This window comes from Tachypleus tridentatus, chromosome 10 (genome assembly GCF_004210375.1).
Source record: "Tachypleus tridentatus isolate NWPU-2018 chromosome 10, ASM421037v1, whole genome shotgun sequence".
NCBI lineage: Eukaryota > Metazoa > Arthropoda > Merostomata > Xiphosura > Limulidae > Tachypleus > Tachypleus tridentatus.
Window position 1 is genome coordinate 140,498,035 of NC_134834.1, and position 12,975 is coordinate 140,511,009.

The following is a 12,975-nucleotide window of genomic DNA, read 5'->3' on the forward strand; positions in this document are numbered from 1 at the left end:
GCCATCACCAATGACATTGTCCAAGGTCAGCAGTAAACCCAGAGAAACGACACATTGAAAATGGCACTGTAACTCACATTCATAATGAGGACATGATGGTAAAGCACGGGCAACTGTGACTTGAGTCTCAAAAAGACCACACATTGGTGGATAAGTCCCAGATTAAAAATACAAAATGATGAATTAAAAACTGTGACCAATGAATAGCTTAGTTAGGACAATTTCCTCCTTCTGATGGCAAACAAGATGGCCAAAGAACAACTGAAGATTTGATCTGGAAAAGCTTGTTATGATGTTGTTCACTCCAAGTTGATTGCCAATTTGCACAAAGCCTAGCCTTCAATACAGGACCATAATCCACATACTGGATAAGCACAGCTGTGATAGCAACACAGCAGACCGACTTGGCCATGGTGTCAGCAAGTTCATTCCCAAAAATACTGACATGGCCAGGGATCCAGAAAAACTATAATATGGATAGATGACAGAGAAAAATGGGCCAGTCATTTCTGAATGTAAACAAGAACAAGGTAAGAATTAATGCTAAGAGATTTCAAAACCAGTAGAGAGCTAACAGAGTCAGTGTTAATAGTACAGTCTGTGTACTGCATAGCTTCTGCATGATCCAGCTTAAGAGGAATGACATACAACTTGGCAGTGAACACAGAAATTGTAGGAGGGATCCTGTGAGCAAGCACCAAGTCAAAACGAACCATGGTAAATCCCACAGAATCACCTGACTTTTAACCACACATATAAACAAGGATCAAAGTTTAACTGCATACTGCAACGAAAGTTGTAAACAGTGGAGGTGAAGAGGAAGTTGATGGGACTCAGCATACAAACTCTGGACTGGAGAAGTGCAGAAAGCCCCTGTGCAATGCCAAGCTCCCAGAAAGTGAATGTGTTCCAACATCTTCAAAGCAAAAGTCCTGGAAGAACCATAGAACAGAGATCTATAGTCCACTTTTGAGCAACTGAGGACACAATAAATCCACTGAATATAATACAGATCTACTCTTCAAAATGTGGAAGAGAGGACACAATGTTCAGTGCCCTTATACTCTTGACACACAGCTGTTGGATGTGAGAAATGAAACCCAGTTCATGAGGACCATGACAAAAACATCATCACAGAGACAGAGCCCAGGATTAGGATGTATACCTCACTGATAGCAAAAGTGCATGCAAACAGACTAGGAGAAAGAAAAGATAAAACCCATTTGCCGTGGTTTAGTTCAACAAGCAGTTGAGGGCAGAATGAAGCTGCCACTCAACAAACCTCATGTTTGACAACTGACATGAACTGTAGAATTTATCAACACAGAGCCTACTTGCAACATGACGAAGAAGTTGTGTAGTGTTAGCAGTGATCTTGATACTGAAAAGTATGATACTCAAGACACAGCCCTGAGAGACCCCAAGTTCCTGTGGAAAAGAACAGAAAAGTATCAAGCCCAAATGAACTTGAAACCACCTGCCAAGTAAGATATTCTGAATAAAGAAAAATTGTAAATGGTCACATAACTCATAGGAGTGGAGGTCCCTCAAAATGTTATACCTCCATGTAGTGTCATGAGCCTTCATAAGGTCAAAAAACATGAAAACAAGATGTTTCCTCTTGAGGGAGATTTCCCTGATTGACATTTCAAGTTGATTCAAGAAACCCAGAATGGAGCATTGTCAACATAAACTACAATGGGTAGGCTAGAGGAGATTATTTAATTCGAGGAACCAGAAAAAATGAGCATTAAACATTCTCTTTAAGACCTTACAGAGAGAGTTAGTCAAAGCAACTGAACAATAGTTAAAATCTTAATCCTTCCCAGGCTGAGAAAGAGAGAACAAGCATCAGGAAAAATATTCTCCTGCCAGATCTTGTTAAAGACCACCAGAAAAACAGCAAGAGAGGCAGGAGAAACATGACACAGCATCTCATAGTGTACATCATTAGATCTGACCAATGTACTACCAAACCAATGAAATGCAAGCTTGAGTTCCAACAGCACAAAGGGGAAATTACAGTCATAAAGACAATTGGCTCAAAAGGAAAGAGGCAATCACTCTGCCCGAGACTTGAAAGTGAAGAACCATATGTACTAGATGCATGAGAAAAGCTCTCACTGAGAACATCAGTAATGCTCTGGATATCAGCAACTGGCCATTGGAGAGCAAGATAGGAAGGGGATGGAAATAGACTTCCCATTAACCTTCCAAATCTTTTTATGTACAAATTTGAAACTAATGGTAGAAGATGCCCAAAAAAACTAGTCAACCAACCCTGGGAGGAAGGGGACACCCCAAGGCCTCCCATCTACAGGAATTCAAGGTCAAATGGTGTAAAGGATTCTCTTCTTCCCTTCACAGGTCACAACACACAGCAAACATGGGGGTAGATGTTCAGATCCAAGAGGAGGTAAACTGAAAATACAGAACCTTCCCTGGGAGGTTTTCTCACCACTTACAGGCATCTACTCTGAGAGGGTGGAGAGAGGGGAACCTAGGTTATTAGTCAAGTGTATTACTCTTCTGGCATGCACCCTACCCTTTAAAAAAGTAAATTCTCTAGAGGTAAAAATTAAACTAATAACTGACCAAGTTTCCCTTCTTTTCTTTTTAATGTGTCAGAATACTAAGTTGTCATGCATCAGGATCATCTGAGAAAAATATTTATTCAAGGTGAATTCAGAAGTGGTAATGCTTGTCCTTTTATCTGAAGTCCTAATTAATATTCTTGTCACTTGTACACAAAGGAAAATAAAAAAATATTAATTTACAAAATCACCGACACATGCCTGAGAGCCAATCTGTTAATCTTTTCACAGCTTTGTTATTTTGTACTTATAATAGATTCTTACCATTCTGATCAGTTGTTTTACTACATAAGAGCAAAATTAGCAGAGATGTTGAGTGAAATACTTATTTTTAGAAACACTGGTAAACACATATCAATGTTTACTCTTAACCCTTTAAATTTTCTGATATTTTAATAACACTCTCTCTAACCCAATATGTCATCTAAGTGAATTTATTGACTCCATCCAATAATTAAAAATAACAGAATTCTTTTATACAGTTTTTCATGTGTTGAAGGCACTTAAAATAACAAAATAAACATTGAAAATCATAATATGAAAGTTAAAACAAACCCTAAGGTTATGATGCCCTTTTCAAGCTGGTGAAGCATGATTTAATAATACTTATCATAAATTATTAGAATTAGGATTTCTTTATCTTTAAACACCACAATAAGAAACAGTTTATAAAAACAGTGTTTCAACCACCGTGTTTTCTGGCCTGAAAGGGTCTGGATTGAGCAAAACTTGCCACTGGCAATGGATGTGGCAAATATTGCATGGTTGAGATACTATTATTATACACTCTTAACTCTTTAAAATCACCAAGGGACTAGATAAACAATGAATTATTTAATTTTTTATGGGCCTAATACTACTGTTTTATAATTAGTATAATTAAAATTTGGGTTAATAATTAGGAATAATTTTTACAAATTTTCAGTTTCAAATTTCTAAGGGTACTTAAAAATAATGACAAAGTTAGAGCAAACCTCAAGCCAGGATTTTCCTAAATAATTTCCATCAGTGTGAGCAACTGTAATCAAGGTTTTAATAGTATCAATGTTTTTGGTTTTCATCTCTGTGATTGGAGAGTTGGCAGTCAGAAGAGTGAAGCGAGCCAAGGCCTGAACATATGCATCACGTTCCAACTAAATTGAAATAAACATATTAAAACATTTCTTATAATCAAGGAAACAAATGTTAATGCTGCTTAATACTCAAATGACACTGTTAGACTACTACTCTTTGCAAAGAAGTATAAACCATAACTCATTGAAAGAAACAGGGAAATATGAGAGAAATTAAATCTGGAAATTGAGAAAATAAAACAGATTTTAGAAAGTAGGAATAAAAATTTAGAGATCAAAATGGAAAATGAAATAATTTTCAGTAGCAACCATCTTCAAAAATACAATCAGAGAAACACTGAATACAAGAAAAACAATCATATCTAAAATACATTATGTTCATTATATTCAAATAAATTTCAATAAACACAGAAATTTTATTTTTATATCTTCAGAGCTGAAATACCTTACCCTCATGTGAAAGATACAAGCAATTCGAATTGCACATCGGATTCCATCCAAACAAAAGGCAGCAATCTCTGGATCATCACAATCTTGAAGACCTACACTAAAGGCAGCAAGGAATGGAGTCCATGCCATCTAATACAAAAAACAAACAATTATAATTTAAATTGCTATAACAAAAAGTAACAGAGTCATGTACAAAAAACAAAACAAAAAACATAAAACTTTTACTCTGTTGCAAAACAAAGCTTATTAATTTCCTCTAAGTGAAATACCAAGTAACCCTAAAATAAGTTTTATAATGTAAAACACTGAGTACAGCTTTTCATAATTCACTGGAATAAAAGCAAGAAGGTTTTTGACAGATGCACATTTATTTGAACTCATTACCCAATAAAGTTAAAAAATACACTGTCCTTCATAAGTCTTCAAAATTTAACTGTATGTCACAAATACCTGCTCAACACTAAACACCCACCTTAAACATAGGTCGTACATGTTCTAGATGTTTAGCACTGGTGAAAGGAGCCTGAGCATGGCTTACACTCTCCATCAAGCACTTTGCTGTCCGAGCCATTTGCTCCATTTCCATGTTATACAATAATCTCCGTTTTTTTTCACTGGATAATCCTACAGAAATAGCCTGACCATTAGTCACAAAAGCAACTTCTACACAACATAAAACTAAAAAATAAACCATTTTAAAAATAAATTATATTTGCAGTAATCATTCAAAAATTTACATTATGATTTTAAAAGAGAACCCTCCTACTCAAAATGTTATAGCAACAAAGCTAGGCATATTCTATCACTAATAAAGTAATAAAAAATGATCTTAAGTTGATAAAAGTTCTCAAGCAAAAATAACCACATTTTCAGCCACATCTTTAAATGATCACAATGATCACTTTCCTGATAATAAACAATAAATTTAGAATTACAGCAATCCCATATGATCACATATCTCACAAGTTGGTGGCATAGCCAGTTTTATGGTTTTGGTTTTTTTCAAAAAGAATTGGAAGCCAGTAAAGGGTTTATTAAAAATGTGTATATATGTGTATCCAATTTCTAAATTGAAGCTCTAGTTCATGTGTAGTCTACAACTGAGGTTGCCACCTCTCATATTACTACAGTAAAAATTGCAGTGCCAATCACAGAGAATATCCATGGTCTTCAAAACTCACATTATCAATAATAAGGAAAGACTATCTAGAGGAAGCACACAACCCAGAACATCATTCTTGTAAAGCATAATAAACATCAGTATTGATTTTTAAAAATTACACAGACATACACAATTTGCATATTATTTGTCTTTTGATTTGGCAGGGACCACTTCATTTGTTGCGAGAAAAACTTTAAACCTACAAAAGTTTATTTAAAAAATTATAGATACTTTGTAGAAAGAGCTTAATAACATAATAAGATGTGGTTCCAGCATTAACTGTTACAACTGTTTTAATACTTTATAGAGGAGTAAATGAAAGGTATGGTGAGAAATAATGTTCTATAATCCTAAAGAACATAATCTGGCATAAGCACAGCAGTCAGGTTCACTCCTGATAATCTTTCAATGACAGTTCAATTTACTTTATTTATGGAACAGTAATTATGTTGTAATGACATTTGATACTATTATTCTCGCAAAGCCAAGAAGATATACACATTGTATATCTAACAATGTAAGTTAAGTCGCACTTCTTTCTGATGCTGGTTTGACAATTAGTACGAATTAGAGCTTAAATACATTTAAGTAATACAAATCATCTCTATGTAAACTAATTGGCATAACAAATTAATTAGTCAGTTGAGGATTTAATCCATTTAAAACCTAGAGAAGAATGGGTATATCTAAGTAGGTTTTCTATTTCTTCAACCAACAGAGTAATAAAACAAAATATTTAAGTGATGAATCAATAAATGGCATGCACTTTAATAACAGACACCCTTTAAGTACCAAAATCTAGAGGATAGATATGTTTTGTTTTTTTTTGTGTGTTTTTTTTACTGAAGTATATACTTATCAAAGCATATATGCTCTCAAATGTGGCAAAAAAAACATAGAAAAGAAAACATTCTGTAGATACAACAAGTTTTAAATATTACACCTTTATTTTTGACAGAGAAAATATATTGCTAATATTAGATCGCAAATGATATTTCAGCATATTTAAGGTTATGTTTGTTGGGATGAATATTTCCTGAAGTTTTCAATACAAAATTGTTTCCCATCATGATAGTTCCAAGAATTCTTCATATTTAAGACAAACTTTACTTTTGTTAGATATATTCTTAACTATTTTTTTCTATTGCACTTGCAAATTACCATGTGATAGCCTATAAAACTAATTCATGTAAACTGAGTATTGCATTTGTCTCTTTGAAAATTTTTTTTTAGTATTTACTGTCAACTAATATTCAGTTAACAATACTGAGTATTTGTTCGTTCATGTTTTGTTAAATTTTAACAAAAACTACATGAGAGCTACCTACACGATCCATCCTTAATTTCAAACTGATGAATTGAAAAGATGACAACTAGTTTTTAATACATCCTAAGTCTTGGATTATTCTAATTATGTAGTGGAAGTTGACAATACTATTGTAACACACACACAGCCTTAAAGTTTGGATACAAATTCATGATGTTTTTATGTCAAAAATACGGCAAAATATAAAATGTGAAAATACAACACACAAATTGCAAAAAAACTTAACACAAAAATATGATAAAGTTTGGAAAGTGGCTTTACTATAAATAATAAAAAACAAAATATAATAAACCATACACTGCATCTAATTAATTTTTTATACAATAGCAAATATTTTCTGCAAGAAAAGGAAAACTAAAAATTTTGATAAAATTTAAATAATTTTAAGAAAAATAAGTATGTAATACTTGAGATTAAACTGAACACACCTTGACGGCCACTAGGCTTGTTTGATGTGGCTTTCATCTTGATTTCATTCCCAGCAATCTCATCATAAATTTGAGATAAATAATCCTCAGGCAGGTCTTTACTGTCATTAATCCCTCGATTCATTCTGATATATTGCTCTTTTGTCATTTTGCTTTTCACCTGTCAGTCAAATATGGTTACAAATCTTAAATCTTAACCTATAATCTCTTAACTAATATTAGTGTTATGTATCTTACTTAAATTGGGATTTTTAAATTTAGAATATTATTAATTGATTAATAATAAAGGATTCAATGTCAAAATTATTTAAGGAAGGAATTTCAAAAGACAAACTTAAAGTACCTTCTGTTAATGAGTGGATTTCACTATACTTACAAAACATCAAATCTTTGAGGCTAGAAAGGATGACAAAAATCGACAAAAGAATAAACTGCAATATGAAAAAACACCTAATAATATGAATGCTTTTAATGATTGGCACTACATCTTCAGAAAGCAAATAAAGTCCAGTTTTCAAAAATGTCTTGATTAACCCTCTTGCCCCAGATGTCCTTCACTGCATATGACAAAATTTTAGTATCCCACATTCAAAATTTTATTAAACTAATTTTTATTTGCATTATACTAAGTAGTATAGCATAAAATCATATCTAATAATGCATATTTTAAGAGTACAAGTTTCAAGATGTTGATTCTACAAGGCAATATTTTACAAAATCCTGAATTTCACCCAAATATGACATGTGACATTTTCTCTTAGCATGTAATCGTCCCTATTTTATCCACCATCCCTTGAAAAAGTATGAAATTAAATGTAAATTATTTCTATAAAATTCTCATAAACCACATTTAGTCTTCAACTTTGTTTAGTTACAAAGCTATCGAATTGAAAATAAGACCCCTCCTGCCACATCTCTTTCATAATTTAATATTTCACTCTTACATTTAATTATATATTACCTGTAACCAACAGAAACTTGAAGGTTTCATATGTAATATATGTTGTATAACATTATATTCTGCAAGCTTAAATGTCAATTTCACTCATAATACCAACATAGTTCCCAGGAGAAAGTTAACAACAAGCTTGGATAAATTTATAACGACTCTTATTACAGAGTTAAAAATCCAAAAAAGTTTTGAGATAATGGAATTTGTCCACTTTTTACATGTTATTATTTTATTTGTTTAGAACATTATTTAATTAAATAAAAATTATAATCGCAATACTATGAGCAGTATAAAAAAAATTAGGGTTAACTCTCTCTGACAACAAAGAGCAAAAAAAGGAAAATTTGATAATTATTTTATTTCTAGTTTTTCATATTTATTCTTTACATATAATTATAAAAACAGCTAAAACATAAAAATACAGATATGTTAAAGTAATTAAGATTAGATGAAGTAAAATAAAAAAATTATAAAAATGTTTTACAAGGCATGTATGCAAACTGCATGTACTAGTTATAAAGGCTCGTGGGTAATGTAATTCGATAGCATAACATGAGCTATATGTTCCGAGTGAGTTACAACTTATAAGCATGTGGATAGTACTTAGACACAGTTCAAACAGCAGTAAAACAATAAAATTCAATTATAAATAGATGTATACTGTTATGTACTTAAAAATAATTAGGATAAACAAATGGGGTTTTATATTACACTATGAAGTCACTACAGAAAAAAAAAAGATAATTTTTACTCTTTTTGTGTGGTTACAAGGTCTGTCAGATTTAAATTCCAATTTGGAGTTGGGCTAGAGAAAATAACAAACTATCAATTTCTACTGAATAAAATGTTTGAAATGTATTTAGGAGGTATTATGGATTACACAAAGTACATTTTTAAGATAAGGAAAAGTATTTTTAATTTTAACAGAAAAATTACTTTAGACACAGACAATTCAAAACAAATACTCAATATATTTATGGACAAATCTTTATTTTGTTAGAAATACCTCAATAAAAATGATTTTTTGTATCTTAAAGGCTTTTAATATTAAATGGAATATTGCAAAATTTTGTGAAGATATACACACTATATTGAAAGTTAGAAGTACAACTTCTACAAAGACTTTAAACCAGTGCATAGAGGTCACATGCTCAGCTATACAGATGAATCCCATATTGAAAGATTTAATTGCATAAAAATTACTTTATGCACTACTACCATTAGCATAAAAAAGTACACTTAAATGCCCTTGACAATTGACAGCAAGAGAAGATAAGATTGGATAAATGCTTTATTTCTTGTTTTTCATATTTATTCTTATTATAAAAGTAACTGAAGTGTAAAAATAGGGCTTTCTTTTAGGTTGGTTATGATTACATAAAATAATATAAAGAAACTCTTCACAAGGCATGCATGCAAGTAGCTGATTGTAATGTGAGCTGCAAGTGTCCCAAGTGACTTTCAATTTATAATGGCATGGAAAGTAATTAAACATAGTTAAAAGGGCAATAAAACAATAAAACCTAATTATAAATAAATGTATACTGTTACAAGCTTAAATCTATTGAGAACAAATGACTATTTTCATTTTACAATTTTAAGTCACTCTAGAAAGAAAAAAGAACAATTTAGATTTATTTAAATTTTTTTTGGTGATTACATGGTTGGTAAAATTAAGATGAAGATATCTACTTTTAATCTTAACATAAAAATTATTTTAGACGTGAACTATTCAAAATAAATACTCAATGTCTTGGACAAATATTTATTTTAGTTTATTAAAAATAATTAACCAAAATATGATCTTTTGCATGTGAAACACTTATAATGCTAATTAAAAGAAAGCAAAATTTTGAAGATATACACACTGTGTAGAAAGTTAGAAGTATTAAATCTATAAAGACTCAAGAAGTACAAAGGGGTCACATAGTTGGTAAAGTTGACCAAGCCTGTGTTCAGAGAGTTAAGTTTTTTTATAGTTGAACTACTTTTCTTTATCCTATATTTATTTTCTCAGTATTAAGAAGTAGACACACCTGAGGGCTATGAAGATCAGTGGTCAACATTATGATGGAATAAGCTAATACATATGCAGTATCTGCACTGGCAAAAAGTCCATTACTGAAAAAGATAAAAATAAAATTACTGTGTTCCTAAAAGAAATAAAAATATCATTAAATTTCCTAATTCAAACACAATAACGTAATGTACATTCTATTCCACATCAAAGAATGTCTAATATAATCAACTGCCTTCAGTACATTTTCGGGTTGAAATGTCAACTCTTGTAAAATACATATGATCTTTGAGGTGCAGAACATATGTGAGCATTCTGAAATATTTCTCTGTAAACAACATACAGACAGGCAGTTACACCACCTAAATAATCACTTGTAAAAAAAATTGGTTCCTTTTTCCTAACTGATAAAAGCAAAATAATCAGAAATGTATTGCAGCTTACACTTCATTAACAATTCTTTTTTAATCACATTACTTTTAAAAACAGGTTATGAATTTTTAAATACATTTTCTAATTCAAATTAAAAGAAAATTTTATATCAATAGAATCTCAATCAGATTACTTCAGATTTGTTTCACAATAGCGTGCAGCAAACTTTTCCATTAGTCTATCAATCTTTTGGGCCTCTCCTGGTAGGCGAAAACCTTCCAGAAATATTCTTAAGGCAGACACAAAATCCTTTCCACTGAAATCCATCTGATCTACATATGCATACATCACCTCGCAATTCAATCTGGTTAAGGAAATAAGTAGAAGTTAATTGACAACTGTAAAAATAACTACATTTTAAGAAAAAAAATTTTAACCGAGTTACATACAAAAATAAACATTTAAAGTAACACGCATTCTGGCTTAAAAATTCAGCCTAACAGAAAGAATTAGCACTTAGAATTTATGTCCATTTTGATTCCTTCTACATGATGACCAAAATATAATACAAAAATATCAAGAGAATAAATGCAAATTTACACATCTTTTATTACAAGTTTCTGCTTTAGCCCCTCATATTACTAGTAACTAATTAAAATTCCAATTATGCTTCATTTGGTGATTATTCTGGCATTATGTACATAACCAGGCTGTCAGAGTTCAATGTATATGTGGAACTAGGATTCTTCTACAGCAGGTGTCTGTGAATTTTTGGTGATAAATTTGAAAAATAAATGAACAGCATGCAATCCACTTGTTTTAAAATAACATATTCAAAACAAATCAAACGTATTTACAAATTTCTTTACACAACAGTATATCACAATTGTATCTAAAACTAAATTATTTCCTTATCAACAAGTCTACACAATCCAACTGAAAAGATGAACTATTTTTCCCAATTTTGTTTCTTACATATAGTCAATGATAGATTCACTTATGTTACTGCAAGAGTTACCACAGTTGTATCTTGAACTCTAAATAATTGTTTCTTTTTTCTCCAAAGTCCACACACATATGCTCAATTACTTTAAAAGAAATTCTTCCTATCTCCATTAATTACTTCAGAACACCCTCTGATAAAAGAAATTCTTCTTATCTCCATTAAACTATGGAACTTACAAATATCACCCATTATGGATAATCACTCACACAGTAACTAACATCACATTTAACTTTTTCTCTGACTGATCTTTCCTTTTTCACTTTACTTTTTCCTTACTTTTCTTCCTCTTCTCTTTTCTGTTGCTGCTCTTCTCTCTCTAGCTCTTGTTATTGTTTAACAAACTCTCGTAGTTCATTATCTTTTAACAAAAGACTTGGACAGCACAATTCACTTATTCTGAATATATTCTTTTAAAACAAGTGAATTGTGTACTATCCATTTATTGTTAGAACTTATCTTCAACAAGTCACATACACCTACTGCAAAAGGATTCTCAGCCCCAACCTACATACATTAAACTCTAAATTATCAAATATTACCATAACACAAACCTGTGAACAGATTACCATGACAGACTATTGTAGAAGTTTTTCTTAGAAGCAAGTTATATCAACCAGAATCTCAATCATTTCTATGAGCCATCAATCTCAAGAAAAGTTGTTTTTTAAAAACAAAGCTATATACACTTAACTTATTTATATAGTTACTTTAGCAACAATGAACTACACACTATTAATGAAAGTAAAATACATACTTCTCATTTTCTCCTAGAAAATCTCCAATCTGGGTCTGAAAATAACAAAATGTTTAAGATAATTTTCAAAATACATTGCAGTCTCAATCTTAAACAGTTATTATTCTGCATTTTAACTCATCCCATACAGACAATCTTCTAGACATGCCACAAGATTTGAGTTACATTCACAACCTCATTGAATTCCCTTATTACAATGATATAAAAATCAACTTAGTATCAAAAGGTAGCTAATAACTGAACTTCCAACAGTTCCAACAGTATACAAGCTAAGTTCTTAATTTTATAAGGTAATATTAAAAATCCTCAATTTCCCACAATTTCAAAATTGTAACATTTTTGCTCTTGTCTTTCCCTCTTCTCTAATTTATTTACTACCCCTCATAAAAGTATGGAATTTAAAGTAAATTACTAATTATAATATAAATATTGCTAAGGCAAAACACAATTTTTATAGCCTTCAAATTCAATTGGTTATAAAGCCATCAATAGAAAGATTGGACCTATACTGCCACACCCATCTGTCACATACTCTCTTACATAGTGTGATTGGCAATTTGTGTAACAAAATATTTTTACTTTTTCTTGTTCTTGGGCAGAAAGTGTTATTTCCCAATTGCTTGTGGCTAAAGTAAATGAAAAAGACCTATTTTTCTCTTCAAACTTTGCTTTTGTGACCTGAGTAATGAAACTTTCAAATTTACCCATTTTCCAGAACATTCCAGGTAGACTCAGTGTTGAGTAGCTGATTGAGGATTATCTCAAACTTACAAGAATTTTCAAGAACTTTCTAGAATGTTGTAGAATTTACAAGACTTTTCTAGAACTTTCAATAGTAAT

The 12,975-nt window shown here is 31.1% G+C and overlaps 1 protein-coding gene across 2 annotated transcripts in view; it reads right to left on the minus strand.

Moving 5' to 3' along the window:
* The window catches only part of Sec71 (ADP ribosylation factor guanine nucleotide exchange factor Sec71), a 104,204-nt gene that overhangs the window by 36,079 nt on the left and 55,150 nt on the right, over nt 1–12,975 (minus strand). For both annotated transcript variants that reach the window (XM_076464039.1, XM_076464038.1), the window contains exons 15-21: nt 12,136–12,170; nt 10,569–10,739; nt 10,023–10,107; nt 7,035–7,194; nt 4,590–4,741; nt 4,118–4,246; nt 3,569–3,727 (exon numbers count right to left, since the gene is read on the minus strand). In XM_076464039.1, coding sequence (XP_076320154.1) covers nt 3,569–3,727; nt 4,118–4,246; nt 4,590–4,741; nt 7,035–7,194; nt 10,023–10,107; nt 10,569–10,739; nt 12,136–12,170 — 891 coding nt within the window. The remainder of the gene's footprint in view (nt 1–3,568; nt 3,728–4,117; nt 4,247–4,589; nt 4,742–7,034; nt 7,195–10,022; nt 10,108–10,568; nt 10,740–12,135; nt 12,171–12,975) is intronic.